Source organism: Dermochelys coriacea, chromosome 3 (assembly GCF_009764565.3).
Source record: "Dermochelys coriacea isolate rDerCor1 chromosome 3, rDerCor1.pri.v4, whole genome shotgun sequence".
Taxonomy (NCBI): Eukaryota; Metazoa; Chordata; order Testudines; family Dermochelyidae; genus Dermochelys; species Dermochelys coriacea.
In genome coordinates this window covers 7,315,522-7,332,730 of record NC_050070.1, presented here as the reverse complement: position 1 = coordinate 7,332,730, position 17,209 = coordinate 7,315,522, and the positions used below count along the sequence as shown (strand labels likewise).

General features: G+C 48.8%; 1 protein-coding gene across 3 annotated transcripts in view; it reads right to left on the bottom strand.

Moving 5' to 3' along the window:
• Positions 1-8,608: 8,608 nt before the first annotated feature.
• EXTL3 (exostosin like glycosyltransferase 3) overlaps positions 8,609-17,209 on the bottom strand; it is a 242,058-nt gene continuing 233,457 nt past the window's right edge. For all 3 annotated transcript variants that reach the window (XM_038394993.2, XM_038395005.2, XM_038394995.2), the window contains one exon: positions 8,609-12,752. In XM_038394993.2, the coding sequence (XP_038250921.1) occupies positions 12,543-12,752 (210 nt within the window). In that variant the 3' untranslated portion in view covers positions 8,609-12,542. The remainder of the gene's footprint in view (positions 12,753-17,209) is intronic.

The following is a 17,209-nucleotide window of genomic DNA, read 5'->3' as shown; positions in this document are numbered from 1 at the left end:
GCCCCTACAGCACTAACTAGTGGCCTAAGCCTACCTGCCAGAAGCCAGTACAGAATTACCGAGCTGTGGGGCCAAGTTAGAACCTCACAACTGCTATTCCTGTAATAGAAAGGGGCCGGGTCTGCCCACCCAGGGCTCTGTTTAAGAGTTACTGATGTGTGGTACGCAGATGGGCAGTAAATACAGTTATATGTAAACATCTGTGTCAGTCATGTCTGGTGCTTTTGTCTATTTAGTGTGGCCAGACCCCTCTGTGCAGGCCGGGAGCCTTGAGTTGTGTTTATATGCATCTGTTTATTGAAAAACCCACTGCCTGTCATGCTGGCCAATATTGCCTCACTGTTTCCTTGTATTTCCCCATCTGTCTGTTCTTAGCCATCTGCTGTCTCTTGCCGTATCCTCAGATTGTAAGCTCCCTGGGGCAGTGTAGCAGGGTGGTCACCCCGCTCAGGCCCCGAAGGGGTTAAAAGCAGCCCTGGAGAGCTGGGAAAAGCTGAGTGAGTAGCTGACCACAGGTGTGGCCAGCTCAATCAGGGCCCAGCTGGCCCTTATGAGAGATTTGGGGGCCAGGAGCTGAAGGAGTCTCACTCCAGCCCTGGAGTGGGAAGGGCTAGCTGCCTGGGAGCAAGGTTCCTGAGGTGGGGGAGCTCCAGCCTGGTAAACCCCCAGGCTGCAGGCCTTGGTGAAAGCCTACAAAGGGGCAGCCCAGAGATAAGCAAAGGCTGCAAGTCCTACCCCCTTGCCTGTGATGAGTGGCCATTACAGACTGCAGTCTGTCCTAGTGAGCGGGGGCTAGATGACGACTGGCAGTAGCCACTGAGGCAAAGTGGGTTTAGAGGGTTGGGGGTTCCCCTGGGTGGGGAGACCCAGATTGTGGCATACTGCTGGGGGCAGAACCCCGATGTAGAGGGACACGAGGCCAGCGGTAGGCAAGACACCGGCCAGCAGAAGGCGCTCCTTAGGCTGGAGAGCTAATTCCTAGGACAACCAGCAGGAGGCGCTGCACCAGTGAGTCTTGACCTTGCTACAGGCAGGGACCAGCTTTTTGTTGTGGGGGTGAACAGCACCTACCACAGTGCGGGCCTGGCTCTGATTAGGGCTCATAGACGCTATGGCAATACAAATAAAACTACAACAAAAAGAAGGGCTAATGATATTTGATTTTTTTTTTCAGTGCTAAAATACCTCCAGAGCAGTAAATTCCACAGGGAGTAGCACATTTCCAACAGGCTAGTAACCAGCTCACTGTAATTAGAAGATCTGCCAAACCTCCTCCTTCAGCAAGTTCAATTCAAACGATCGCAACCGCCTTTCCAGCAGAGGAAATTGCTTCCAACAGTTCCCAGCTTCCAAACAGTAGGCAGGGTGGGCGACACCCAGCTAACCAGTGCAGTGGCAGATGTTTCATTTGCTCTACCCCAAAGCCCCTTTACAAACAGCACTTTGCCCACAACAGAATCCCAGTCATTTCTGGGTTGGAACGTGGCAAGCATCTAACACCTGTACAGCTAAGCTACAGCCTACTATGTACAGCGGTCAAGCTCATGCCATTTCTCAGAGTTTCGGAGTGGTAGCCATGTTAATCTGTATCAGCAAAAATGAGTCCTTGTGGCACCTTAGAGACTAACAATTTTATTTGGACGTAAGCTTTTGTGGGCTAAAACCCACTTCATCAGATGAATGGAGTGAAAAATACAGTAAGCAGTGTGTATATATATTACAGCACATGAAAAGATGGGAGTTGCCTTACCAAGTGGGGGGTCAGTGCTAATGAGGCCGAGACCTTCTGCTGACCTTTCTGGGCTACAGGAAGTTATGCCCTTGACTGAGGGCTCCTTTAGGCAGTCCTTTCTTAAAAGCACGGTATTAGTATCTGAATGACCACAGTGCTGCATCCAATTAAAACCACAGAGGGAGTTCAGGAAATACACCATTATTTAAATTAGAAATTGGCCAGGACATCAGGGTTAATAACCTCGTCTTGCAAAATAACCACCATGAGATTGTTCATGATCTCCAGCACTAGACAACGACTTGCCTGCCTTCCCTCCTGCACCCTGGAGAACACAAGGAGGCGTTCGTGCCTGAACAGAGGGTGCAGCAATTACCATGGCATGCTGGGTAGGTCCAGAGGCAGAACAAAAAATGGATCTATTTGAACTAGACTTCGTTGCTATTGAACAAGGTGCCTTCAAGCTGGGTATCTATGGGGACTTGATCAGCCAGTTCTTGGGGCATGCCGGGGTGATAGGCCCGAGAAAGTGACGGGGCGGGGGGGAGATGAGAGAAGGGCTGGTTAAAGAGGCCAAGTGGAAAACCAAAACCAAACCACAGAGCATATTTCTAACCCCGACCAAACAAGCAACTGAATTCTGAGCTTTGTAAATCCAGCAAGGGGGAGTTGAATTATATGAACAAAGCCAAACCCCTACCGGGGCCCTCAAGGTGAAGTTATAGGCCAACACATTAAGACTGGGGGTTGATAAGGAAAACAAGCATAATCAATGCAGCTTTTCAGGAGTGGAGGGGATCTGCTTCCAGCTCGGGCGGTGCAAAGAGAAAGGAAACAATCCACCAGCCATACCCGGGGCACAGAGAAGTTTCACGTCAGTTGCGGTTGGCTCCTACACCTCTCTCCTTGCAGCCCCTGGTGTAGGGGGCTCCGGGGTTGCTGAGCCAGGCTGTGCTCCAGCCAAGCAGAGCTGGCACCCTGGCTCCCTTGCAGACCAGCCCCAGTGGGCTTACGATGGAGCAGCAGAGAATCAGGCTGCTAGAGCTCAGCTGCTCTCCCCTGCATCCTCTGCTGGGCTGTGCTGGGTGACTGTCAGCATCCTTTGCTCATCAAGGCTTCTCCCTCTCTGGCCTTGCTGTCCCTGTAGTCCCACAGCTGGGAAGGGAGGGCTTCTACTCCTCTGCCCCAACACTGCTGTTTAGAAGCCACAGCTCAGGTAGCCTATTTTCAATTTACAATCAAGGATCTTATTAAAGGCAAGTCAATGGCCATGACTTAGAGCCTCAAGGGCTCCAGCTGGCCACTCCTGAAATAGACCCCAACTGGCCTGCTTTCTTAAGGTTTGCAGAATATCTGGAATTGGAGTCCTGGCATTAGGCACTGCAGAGAGATTTCTTCCCCTGCCCTTGGCTATTTTTTCTTTTCCATGGGGACTTTGGTTCAGAGCAAGGGGAAGGCTAACAAAGGTAATAAGTCCTACCCCCTGCAATTCTTACCCACTGTGACCATCTGTACCCCTGTATTCACCCCTTGCACACTATCGTAAAGCTCTTTGTACAACGTGTGCTGTGTGAGAAACTCATAATTTGCTGGTCATTATTGTCCCGGTAAAATGTGTGTGACCACAATATATGGAAGTTATGAGATTCCACTGGCTGGTGTCACTAAAATGTGTTCTCTAAATCTGGGGAGGGGCCACACCAATTCCTCTGAGACCAAGGGCAAGCTGACACTTCAGCCAGGTGTAAACAAGGCCAATGGGCCACCACCTGCTAAAAAGCCATTCTTTTGCTCAGGTCCCCTTTCCTGCCAAAAATCTACATCTTAGCAAAGAAACAGGAAGGGGTTCCCATCCACAGACCTGTCTGCTGAATCCCAGCTGGAAATATTTCTCAAAGGGGGGATAGGGCTATACAAAGGAAGGGGATGACACCCCAAAAGACCCTTCCCTTTCTCTCTGCACACGGCATTCATGGCACCTGAAGGATAAAGGAAGCAGACTGCCCTGCGGGAGGGAGCCTGACAGAAAGAACTTCAGTCAGGCAAAGTGCTGCAATGCGGTGAGAAAGCTTGGCTTTGAATGGAACATGTTTACGCTGGGCATCAGTGGCATTTTAGCTTTATTTTTCCGGTAACCGTTTCTGACTTTTAGGCCTCATGACTTGGACTCACTTAAAAGCTCTCTCTGTGCAGTTAACAAACTTGTTTTATTGTTTTATCTAATCCAGGGTGTCTGGGGAAACTCTATTTGGGGTAACAAGTTCTGTGCATATTATTTCCATTGATGAAAGAACTGATCTATACCCATTTGTATTGTCCAGGAGAGGGCTGGGCAATACAGCACATACAGCTCTGGGGGCAAATCTAGGACAGAGTGTGTTGGGCACCCGGCAGTGCAGTTCTGACTAGTGAGAGCCAATGTGAAGCGGGCCGGCTGCAGCTCACAGACACACATAGCTGGGAACGATTTACATGCTGGAGGGTACTGCAGCGAAGCAGTGCTAAGGGCACCCCAACTGAGAAGGCTGGGGTGACACAGTCTAGGTTGTAGCTTGGGTATGTCACAGCCACCCAGGCCTTGATCCTGCTCCCACTGAAGTCAACGGGAGCTTTGCCATCGATTTCAATAGAAGCAATCCCCAAGTCGCAGAATTGGCACTGTGGGGCCTATATAAGCATTGACTTACCATGGGTGCACCTCCCCGTGGCTGAGAGGGGGCTGGGCTCTGCAGGGCTGTCCTCCTGCTCTGGGGCTGAGTGATGCCTCTCAAGGCTTTCTCCCTGCAGGCCTGGCTCCAAACTCACCAGTCCTTCGCCCCCAGGGGTCAGGGTATTTCCTCCCCAACTTCCCCACTGGTCGGAACTGCAGGGGAACCGAGGCCCTCCCTCTCCTCTGGGATCCAGTCCAGTGACCTTGCGGCAAGCAGCTAAGATCTGCTCCCTCAGATGCCTCCCCACTGCTCTGGACTTCTTCCTCCCTTGGCCTTCCTTCAGGCCTGTCCAGCTGGGCTGTAAGCCCCAGGGGGAGCAGTCTTCATGCCCAATCAGAGGGGGACTGCAGAGTCCTTCTGCTATCTCCCAGCAGCCACAGGGGCTGCGTTTTGTGGGCCCCAGGCAGATTCCTCAAAGCCAGCCCAGCAGCACCAATGTCTGAGCCAGGGGCGCACACAGAAGGGGCCTGAGCTACCTGCCCAGCTGCCCCCAGGTGTGGTGGTGCTACAGCAGGTATTTTTCTCCTACCTGGAGGGCTTCACCCCCAGACTCCCAAGTATCAGGGACTCTGCCCCATACACCCCTGTGCAGACCTTCACTCTCCTCCTGCAAAAACCATTTTTACAGACCCGGCCCCAATGCCTGCAGCCGCCTCCTTCTCCTCTTTGCTGCCTCCTTTTGTACTCACCATCCAGCTGGGCTTTGTCTTCCCCTAGGCCCAAGCCACCCTCCAGGTGCAACGAGGTGCTTTAACTGAGCTCACTCTTTCATAGACCCCATCTCAGGGCCCAGTCCCTTTCCATTGGGGTCAGTGGGAGTGAGGGTGCTCAGCATCAAGCCAGGTCAGGCCCTTGGGGCTACCAAGCAGTTTTCTCCCCTTGTTTCCTGTATTTAATCACGGCTTTTAAAATAATATTTCAAAGAGGTGGCCTGCAGCAGCTGGGATGGCAGCTCCCGCATGCTCCCCACCACTCTCTCCACTATGGCCATTGCTTCCTTGGTATGTTGAAAGGAGCAGGCCACAGGTACCAGGGCTGTTCTTTTAGCTTCGGCCGCTGGCTCAAAGCTGGCACACAGCTCCACGCTGGGCAGCCCCACCAGGATTTGGCATTCCCAAGCCCCGCGGAGCACGTGCAGGGGAACGGGAGGTGGGGCATTGGTGTGAAGGCTGGATTCCAAGGGGCCGAAAGCTCCAGGGATCATACTTCCCTATCCCCCCCCCCATCAACTCGGCAAAGCATGTTGCATTGGAGGCTGTCTGGCCTCTGGGGCACACAGGCAGGAGCCGGCTGCAGCGCCATGGCATTTACATTCCTTGGTGGTTACAGCTGGAATGCTGAGGGCTGGGGCAAGGGACACAGATACGAAGACACCCGTGATCTACACTCCCCTGATCTCAGGAGATAGTCACAGCCAGGTGGGCGTTTTACCATCAACCAAGCTGCAACATGGCAATCGTCCCACTAACGATAAATAAATAAATAAATGCACTGAGCTGTTCTCTAGCACTCTCCAGTAGCAGGTGTCAAAGTGCTTTACCAAGGAGGTCAGCATCACGAGCCTCATTTTACAAATAGGGAAACTGAGGCATGGGGAGTTGACGTAATTGGTCCATGGTTACCCAGCAGACTGGAGAGCTAGATAAACACCTAGGAGTTAGGATACTGACCCAGCCATATACACCATGTTCCCCTTAGGGCTGGCCTAGGACTGTACAGCTGGGGCAATTGTCATGGGCCCAGCCCAGCCAACAGCTCCCTGTCCAGACCCATCTAGCTCCCAGCTTTTAGCTAGAGGCTCTAACTCTACGGCCAATGGGACTGCCAGCCAATGAGCACCTTCTCTGCCTTCAGCTCCTCCAGTGGGAAATGCAGCAAGGCAGAGACACCAGGCAACAGTACAATATTCTGAACGTGAGAGGGACAGAGAGGTGTGTGTGTGGGGGTTTGCTCCCTTTCTGAGCCCGCTGCTGCTTTCCCTCCATCCCACACCTGCTCCCTCCCATCACCTCTCCTGGCTCGGAGCTGACAGCACAAAAGCTGAATCGTGACAGGAGAGGGTACAGCAGAAAACGTCTACAAGCAACAGCAGGATTCGAAGCACCTCCCGCTGCTGTCTGGCTCCAACCCTCCTGTTCAGCAGTAAGGAGGGCAGACTGGGGCTCAGCAGGACAGTCCTGTGCTGTGAGTTCCCACCTTGCAAAAGCCCTGAATGCAGAATGATGTCTCTGCTACAGAGACGAGAGATAATGGCGCTCGCCTGGTTTGGCTTTCTAATGGTCGGCACACTGCCCTTCCCACTCCATGTCTCTGGGAGCATAGGTCAAGCAAGCTCGAGTGCTGGTGCAACAGCCACTGGGTGCTCTCTCTTGCAGGGCTGACCCTCCCAAGACCTGTAATAGGTACCTGGATTGGTCGGTTTGCAGCAGATGTTACCCATAGTGCGTAGAAGCGAACCATTCTGGTCTCCCCTTACCTGCAGCTCCCTTAATGCCTGTCCTTCTGCCCACTGGTCCTTCCCAATCAGTGAGCAAGACGCGCAAATACACTCAAGTTAAACGCTCTGTTTATTTGATCCTTTTACAAAATCCAATATATGAATATTGTGCTCGTGTCAGAGGGGCTTTTTCTTTTTTTAAATATTTTACAACCATTTAAAACCTGATGCTCACAGAGCAGTTAACACAAACATGAGGCTGGGGGAGAGTTTGGGATCTGCTGTGAGGACAATGGGAGTTAACCCAAAAGATGATACAGTAACAATATACAGTCAGTTGGATTCCACTGAAGTAGAAGATGCTATTTACAGTGAACATGTACAGCCACACACGTGACACGAGAAAGACCTTGCTTCATCACCAGGGAAGCCTCTGGCCCAAATGCCCACTCCAATGTTAAGGAGCAGAGAGAAAGGGACTGCATTGCTTATGGCCCAAAGAGGGGAGAAGTGCTGGATGGTGGATTAGAGCGATGGAAAGTCATCGTGCCAGTAGACGCTGGAGATGTGCTGGCTTTGGACTGCTTGTGCCCCAACCCCTAACAATTCCTGGTGAGAAATTTGCTTTGCCTGAAATATAATGAGGCAGCTGATTGACTAATTCTGACTCCCTCACCCGTCCTGACAGCAGCTGTTGAAATACAGGTTGCAGTAAGCTAGCAGAGCGACACTCGCCCTGGTGTTACCGGCCTTGCACTGCCTGGCCAGCAGGCATCACGCTGCCCCACCCGCTCAGTCTCCAAAAGCCAAACAGCTGCTGATTTCACCGTATGCTGCTCTGCAGGTGAAAAGGCACCACCAACCAGAATGGCACTGGCCAGCACCAATGGTTGGTATTAGAGGGAAGTTTACAACCGTTCCTAGCCTGCATAATGGGGGTGAGTCTGTTGCGATAGTTGCTGAAACCAAGCTGCAAGACTGCCTTGCTGTAAGGAGAACAATCTGATTTACAATAGTCAATGGACAGAGTCACAAGGTTGACAAGTGGGACCCATGTCACCCTTGGAGTTACAGAGGGATGAAACTGGTCCATTACCTCTGGAAGGAGATACAGCCATTGCAGCCTGTAGTCTGTTCCTTTCACACCTGGTGGTGTAGGAACACAATAAACCAGACCAAAAAAACATAGCTAGGAGCACAACTGCAACAGCCTTGTAACGAGATACTAGTGATCTCCTCCATTTGGAAGGGAAAGAGAATTTGCAACACCGATGAAGGACGGGGGAATGGGACTGGGGTGGGGAAGGCCCAGAACCGTTTGGTTTTCAACCTTTAATGTATACATCTGATTGGCTTTAAAAAATAATAAAATAAATGGATGGAAATAAACATCCAGTAACAAACCAACACACGGAGTTTTAGATTTTGGGCTGCCAGGATTCCTGTTCTAAGGCTTCAGCTTGCCAGAGCAGCACAGCTGCTTGTCATGACAATCTGTCAGGTCGCTGGCTCAGCATGTCGAACGGCAGCCGTGCCTCCTGGCTGATGGGTCTGATAATACCAGCAAAGTAGTATAACAACATTTAAAAAAACCCCACCAGCAATACAAATAGATCAACGCCACACCCATCTTTGATTATTACACACTTCTTCAAGCTTGGTATATTTCAGCTGGAAAATAATAAAATCACTGGAATAATAAAATCGCCCCGAAGATTTTGAAAATAATTTGATCACAAGTTTTTTTTTTTATATATACATACATTTTACAATTTTTGTTATAAAGTGCAATCCACAGTCTGCATTCATCTCCATTTTAAATTCTTGCTTGTTTCCTGTGGGGTCCTGTAAGGGAGAGAGCTGAGGGAGCGAGCTACATCTTTGTGGGATGGAAGAGGATCTACATCCTACACAAACACATATGCTGCCGTCAAAAGCATCTTCTTTAGCTCCAACCTCATGAGAGGAGAATTAATGAAGACAACAGCAGAAAGGTTTGCGATTCTTTTCGGTGAGCTTAAGACTTGTCAGTAGAGATGGGTATTCAGGCTCATTCCTGCCAATGAAGAGTCCGGTACATTTGCTAACAGTCTTGTGCTACTTCTGCACCATGAGGGAGCGGAAAGATGATGCCACAGGCTCCTTCACTGTCTATCAATGGCCACTGGTTGCATTTTTAAGGACTGTTACACTTCAAAGGGTTTGTTTCGATAGCCTGATATTTTTGCAGCTAAAAACAAATTAAAAAAAAAATCGATCTTGTTTCATTACACTCCATGGGAAACATGAAGAGATACAAAGTGACATGTCCTCTGCTCTCCTGGGAAAGAGGAGCATTGCCCTTAGCAGCATGCCATGATGGGTAGCAGTTACCTGCACAGTGGAGAGGTAGCGGGGGAGTTTCCACCATGGGGTTCAGATTTTCTGCGGGGTTCACATGGACAATCAGCTAAAATACAGCCACGTGCAGCTGATCATGTACCTCTCAACTAAATGTACTGGAGACTTGATGTAAGCTACTGAAAATGAGATATGTGGCTATAGTGCTCAGCTTTAAAGACAATCAAAATAATAGTTCAAGTACCAGGTCAGTTACCTTACTGATTATATTCCAAATGCACCTATAGCTAGACCGAGATGGGGAAAAGAGGGGCATGTGGCAGATTACTCCATAAAAATGGGCATTGCTTTTAATCTTGCAGGTGCTGGATCATTGATCCTGGCTCTGACAAGCTCCCATTCTGTAACATCGCAGATCACAACAGGAACAACAAACTGACCTGGGGGCAAGTAAGTGGGCAGTTACTTCCCCTGCCCCGCCCCGCCCCACGACAACCAACCATCCCCAGGAAAGTTTGGAAAAAGGCACCCTATTGTTAAAGGGGCCCAGTCACATTTCCCTCTGAAAGCTTTGCAACTACCATAATAACCAACCCGCCCTGGTTACTAACAGTAAGAGGAAGGTATCTTGGTCTCTGTTGGGTGTATTTGTGGAGAGCTGTGACACTGTTTTGCTGATGGTCAGTGGCATCACTCTCATACACAGTTCTGCAGGCACAACTCCTCTGAAGAGCAACAGGATGTGCAGGGGTGCTTCTCAGTACCAGTGATCAGAAGGAATGTACCCAGAAAGGAAGGGGAAGGTGGTCTTGGCATGGCTGGTGCTGGCTGCTTTCAGGCCTGTCCAAAGGACCTGTAGAAACACAGCAGTGGAACACAAAACCCCTTTGTTTAGCTCCACATGGCTGACTCTGGTAGTTGGGGTGGCACTTTAGATCTGGATCCAGCATTGGCAAGAATCAGTGTCAGGGAGATGACAGGATAATATTAAGGATGATTTTAGATGGCAACGGGGGACAATTAATACGTAAGGAGAGCGCTCCTGAGACGTGACTACTTTACCCTCTGCAGGCTGTTGTTAAAAATCAAGAACAATTGAAGTGGCACAGTCAGTCGTTCTGAAAAGGAGAACTGTGGTGTCCTTTCTTGCATTATGGGAAATGAATGAGTGCACTGCCGAGGACAAGGGAGCAAAAAAAAAGAAACCGCAGCAGCAAGAAGGGTGCAGATACCTGGGAGGGGTCACAGAGCATCACGGACAGATCCGGGGCAGAGGAAGATGAGCAGGCTCAGAGCAGAGAAAACAGTGAGGTTCAAGAGACCCTTCCAAATTCTGCAGGAGGAGTAGTTTGTTTTAAACCCCAGTGCGATCACCTCCAAAGAAGGAACAGCCCTCCTGCAGCAGTGTGTTTGTGTGTGTGTCCTGCTGTGGCAGGAGTGCGTGCACGCGTGTAGGAGGGGAGATTTTAAGGCAGGAACACTGAAGCCCATGGTTGTCTTATCTGACTGCCCTGTGGGGCGTAGGCAAGTGAGCACATCGGGCAGCCAGTCCTGCTGGTACTTCACTTAGGTCCTCCTAGCAGTTTAAAGCTGTGTAACAATCAGAGGGGGGGCGTATTCTCTCTTCACTGCCCCATGAAGACCAGAGCAGCATTTGACACAATCCCAAAAAGAGAAGCAGAGTAAGTCCTACTGAATCTGAGCCCCCAGTTCTGAAGGGCAGGGCAGCGGGAAGCCCTGTTCACCACCACCACTGGCGCCCTCTCACCGAAATCAGCTTCTCTGAGTGCGTCTACACAGCAATTAAACACCAACAGCCAGCCTGGGCCAGCTGGCTCTGGCTGCGGGGCGCTAAAATTGCTGTGTAGATGTTTGGGCTAGGGCTGGAGCCCAAGTTCTGGAAGCCCGCAGGCCCCAGTCAGCTGCCCTAGGCCAGCCATGGCCATGCTGCAGGTCTTTTATTCCAGTGTAGATGAACCCTATAACACGCCTGCCTCCCCATGCACCTACTGGCAAAGCAATGGCCAGCTCTCCCTCTGCTACCCTGGGGAAGAAGTTGCTCCCACCAGGCTTGTGCGTGTGACCATCCCCCTAGGGTTTTGAATAAGCAGCACCTGCCGTTTTTACTCTGTTAACGATGATGCCATGGACCCTTTGGAGTGAATCTCGTGCCGTTCTTGGCACAGATCTCCAGCTCCAGCAAATGAAGCCCCTAGAGGATGGGGAGCATTCCTGATGCCCTTGCTAAAAGACCAAAATAGAGAGAACTTAAACCAAGCTCCCTTTACAACTAAGCAGGCTACGGAAAAACACAGGGCCTCAGGATCGCCCCAGATCACACCCACTCTAGTTACTGCAGACGTCAGTCACCCCAGAAGCAATGTTTAAGATCCCCAAACAGGAGCCAAGGCTGTCGGAGTGGCTGAAGGTTAATAGCGTTTGTGCAGTGAGGAGCAGGAAGGGAAATGAGTGAGACCAGGGTGGAGAGGAACTGGGCTGGAACTTCAAGTGCAGGTTGAGTGTGTGCAGTGCTAACCGAATCCCTGAACAGAGTGCGGCAGCTGAAGCCATCTGAAGGACAGGTGGACAAGGCCCCCTTGTAAATCTGGTGCTAGGAGCTGGGAAAGACAGTTGGGGAGGGAACCTCTGGAACCCCCCTCTCTGGTCTTCCCTCTCTGGGCTGCGAGGTGAAGGCGGTGGGTGGGGAAGGTGGCGGGGGTCTGACGGGGGAGGTGAGTTCATCGATGTGACACCTGAAAGGCCTCAGTAGCCAGAGAGGAGCACAGCCCACTGCTTGCAGCGGCTCGTTATAACTTGGGCCGATCGAAACAGGGAGGGGAAGCAAGAGAGTGACTGTACCCCTGCCCCGAAATGAGTTAGCACAGAGGACAACTGACAGACACAAGAGCTGCTTGGGGGCTGGGAATCGCCCCCCCACAGGATAGACAGGCTGGCTTAAAAAAAAAAAAAAAGCCTCACGTGGCAAATCTAAAACACTTTCAATTTAAATAACAAAAATTTAAAAAATGGTTGCCCTTGGGTAATGGACTAGCTGAGCTACTAACCAAAGTCTCTAGTTCCTCAGTGTATGATCCTAGCAAGTGTCTTCACACAGGTCATATGGTCTGGTTCCATTTAACTTGGTGCAGTTACCCTGGAGTGGGTGGGTAAAAATTATTGATTAGAATCTGTAATTTTCCTTTTGCTTTGCATCGCAGCCCATACTGGAGGTGTTTCTCACTCAGAACCCGGCAAAGATTGCCACCCTTCAGCCTCTTGCCCATGTCCAGAGTGCCGAACGGACCCCCCAGTAAATCCCGTCCTAAATGAACTTGAAGCATTTAGTCTTGTCATGGGGCAGGCGGGTCTTGAATAGGACCGAGTCCACACGAAACTGGGTGTACAGGAGGGGCATGTACCCGTACACCTTGACGAAGAAGTTGATGCACTTGTGCCGCTCGTGGAAGTGCGAATCGTCATGTGAAAGAGCCTGAGGGCAGCCAGGGCAGCGGAAGGTCCAGCGTGAGGTCACCTGGGAACCAAACATAAGAACGTAAGAATGGCCATACTGGGTCACACCAAAGGTCCATCTAACCCAGTATCCTGTCTTCCAACAGTGATCAATGCCATGTGCCCCAGAAGGAATGAACAGAATAGGTAATTATCAAGTGATCCATCCCCTGTCACCCACTCCCAGCTTCTGGCAAACAGAGGGTAGGGATACCATCCCTGCCCATCCTGGCTAATAGCCATTGATGGACCCTACATGAACTTATCTAGTTCTTTTTTGAACCCTCTTATAGTCTTGGCCTTCACAACATCCTCTGGCAAAGAGTTCCACAGGTTGACTGCGTGCTGTGTGAAGAAATACTGCATTTTGTTTGTTTTAACCCTGCTGCCTATTAATTCTTGTGGCCCCTAGTTCTTGTGTTATGAAAAGGAGTAAATAACACTTCCTTATTTACTTTTTCCACACTAGTCATGATTTTATAGACCTCTATCGTATCCCCCCTTTGTCATCTCTTTTCCAACCTGAAAAGTTTCAGTCTTATTAATCTCTCTTCATATTGAAGCTGTTCCATACCCCGAATCATTTTTGTTGCCCTTTTTTGAACCTTTTCCAATTCCAATACATCTTTTTTGAGATGGAGCAACCACATCTGCACAAAGTATTCAAGATGGGGGCATACCATGGATTGATATAGAGGCAATATGACAGTTTCTGTCTTATTATCTAGCCCTTTCTTAATGATTCCCAACATTCTGTTCGCTTTTTTGACTGCTGTGGCACACTGAGTGGATGTTTTCAGAGAACTATGCACAATGACTCCAAGGTCTCTTTCTTGAGTGATAACAGCTAATTTAAACCCCATCATTTTATATGTGTAGTTGGGATTATGTTTTCCAATGTGCATTACTTTACATTTATCAACATTGAATTTCATCTGCCATTTTGTTGCCCACTCACCCAGTTTTGTGAGATCCCTTTGTAGCTCTTCACAGTCTGCTTAGGACTCAACTATCTTGAGTAGTTTTGTATCATCTGCAAATTTTGCCACCTCACTGTTCACCCCTTTTCCCAGATCATTTATGAATATGTTGAATAGGACTGTATAGTATAGACCCCTGGGGGATACCAGTATTTACCTCTCCCCATTCTGAAAACTGACCACTTATTCCTACCCTTTGTTTCCCATCTTTTAACCAATTACCAATCCATGAGAGGACCTTCCCTCTTATCCCATGACAGCTTACTTTGCTTAAAAGCCTTTGGTGAGGGACCTTGTCAAAGGCTTTCTGAAAATCTAAATACACTATATTCACTGGATCCCCCTTGTCCACATCCTTTTGGACTGTCTCCAAGAATTCTAGTAGATTGGTGAGGCATGATTTCCCTTTACAAAAACCATGTTGACTATTCCCCAACAAACTATGTTAATCTATGTGTCTGACAATTTTGTTCTTTACTATAGCTTCAACCAGTTTACCCGATACTGAAGTCAGGTTTACTGGCTTGTAATTTCTGGCACCACCTCTGGAGCCCTTTTTAAAAATTGGTGTCATGTTAGCTATCCTCCAGTCATTTGGTACAGAAGCTGATTTAAAAGATAGGTTACATACCAGTTAGTAGTTCTGCAATTTCACATTTGAGTTCCTTCAGAACTCTAGGGTAAATACCATCTGGTCCTGATGATTTATTACTATTTAATTTATCAATTTGCTCCAAAACCTGCTCTAATGACACCTCAATCTGGGACAGTTCCTCAGATTTGTTACCTAAAAAGAATAGCTCGGATTTCGGCATCTCCCCATATCCTCAACCATCAAGACCAACGCAAAGAATTCATTTAGTTTCTCCACAATGGCCTTATCGTCCTTGATTGCTCCTTTAGCATCTCGATCATCTTGTGGCCCCACTGGTTGTTTAGCAGGCTTTCTGCTTCTGATGTACTTAAATTTTTTTTTGCTTTTACTTTCTGACTCTTTGACTAGCTGTTCTTCAAATTCTTTTTTGGCCTTCCGAATTATATTTTTACACTTTACTTGCCAGAGTTTATGCTCCTTTATTCTCCTCACTAGGATTTAACTTCCACTTTTTAAAGGGTGCCTTTTTGTTCTCAGTGCTTCTTTTACTTTGTTGTTTAGCCACAGTGGCACTTTTTTGGTTCTCTTACTATGTTTTTAAATTTGGGGTATACATTTAAACTGAGCCTCTATTATGGTGTCTTTAAAAAGTTTCCATGCAGCTTGCAGGGATTTCACTTTTGGCTCTGTACCTTTTAATTTCTGTTTAACTAACCTCCTCATTTTTGTGTAGTCCCCCTTTCTGAAATTAAATGATACAGTGTTGGACTGCAGTGGTATTTTCCCCACCATAGGGATGTTAAATTTAATTATATTATGGTCACTAGTATCAAGTAGTCCAGCTATATTTACCTCTTGGACTAGATCCTGTGCTCGACTTAGGACTCAATCAAGAATTGTCTCCCCTCTTGTGGGTTCCAGGACTAGCTGCTCCAAGAAGCAGTCATTTAAACTGTCAAGAAACTTTATCTCTGCATTCTGTGCTGAGATGACATGTACCCAGTCAATATGGGGATAGTTGAAATCCCCCATTATTGTTGAGTTTTTTATTTGAATAGCCTCTCTAATCTCGCTGAGCATTTCACAGTCACTATCACCATCCTGGTCAGGTGGTCAGTAATATATCTCTACTTCTATATTCAGAGGAACAAACAGCATCATCAGACACCCTGCTCCGAAGCTCCCTAGAGAGTAATGCATCCAGCAATCACTGATGTGCAAACAGCAGCCCCCCAGCAGGCTGCAGCCACAGAAAGGCTAGTAAAGGAAGTGAAGACGAATACAGCTGCCAACTGAAAACACAAGGGAGGAGTTTATGGCAACCTTACTCATGTGAAAAACAGGTTCTCTAATGGCCCCAAACAAGACCTTTTAGCTGAGCACTGTGATCAGGACCTGGGCTTGCCGCCTCACTAGAGGCCATCCCTCCAGCAGCATAAGCCTCAGGAAAGCCATGCATTCAATACACAGACTGAATCATCAACACCACTTCCTTCAGCAGCTGGGCTTTCCTTTGAGGTCTCCCATCCAGGTACTGACCAGATCCTAACTTGCTTAGCCTGTGAGCTGAGACAGTATCATAGCCTCTGATGGGAGAGCTTCAGGTAGGTGCTACAACATCACACTGACTCTTCCTACTACATGTCCTGGGGGCCTTTCGCCCACCATCATTTACTGTCAGTTATTAGTTTTAAGACCAGAATGTGATGCTCTCTTGGCCCGTGAAGCACAAGAGATTGGAGCTGTTTAGTTCAGAGAGGACCCAAAAATAATGGCACCTGATAGAGAATGGTTCAATATGCAATACTGAATGAAAGGTACAGAGAAGGGAAACTGGGTGCTGCTGGAGAACAAGGGGGCATCAGTGAAACGGTGCACAATAAATCTGTGGAACTCATTGCCACTAGATGTCATTGTGGTCAAAAACGTAGCAAGGTTGAGAAAAGAATTAAACATCTATCTGGGTAATGGGAGAACATTTAGTTACATTACATAGAACGCGGACATGTATATTTTCCATCTGACATAAACCCTCATGTCTCAGGATACAAACTAAGCCCTAACTGATGGGTGTTAGGAAGAGACTTCCCTTATGGGCAAGTTCTCTCTCACTAGAGAGCTTTCTGCACCTTCTTCTGAAGGTGGCTGGTACCAAACACTTAGAGATAGGATCCTGGGCTAGACAGATCCTTGGTTTGATCCTATATGGTAATCCGGCAATGCCTGTGCTTCTAAATGAAGACTCTGGGTAGGGAGAGACGATAAGTGGCTGCTGCAAACCCAGCACAGAATAAATATTCCATCCTCTTCCATTCCCACATTCAGCAGTAGGGAAGGGCTATACCAGCTAGCAGATGGCTAGCCACAGCTCCTCGGAGTCATGCTGGGAGATGTGAAGGGTCCACTCTACTTGGCCACCACTGGCTTGGAAGAGTATTTAACTGCAGAGAGGATCTTTCAGAGGCCTGTCTTCCCCCCATGGAAATGAGTCCCTGAGGAATGACAGAGGCTTGCTCTTTTTTCCATTTCCAAGCAGAGACCCACCACCGCCTTTACGTGACTGATCCTGACAGTCTCTCAGTAACACACAGACTGTGCTCAGCATCTTACTAATGATGGGTGAGTTCACTGCTTGAGAAGTGAGAGACCAATAGCCCACGATAGAGGCAGGCTTTCTCTCACCCAGCTAAGACAATGCATCAATACTGCAGCATCTCCTGCTAGTCTTGACATGGGTCACATGCCAATGTACCTCCATCCTCACATGCAACGTCCACATCCTAGCACTGGCACCCCGCACAGCGCTCCCAACGCAACTGAATCCTGATCTTCAACATCCCTTTACTATTCCAGCTTTGAATCCCTGTATGGCTCTGCCATAGCATCTCCAGCATCACATACAGC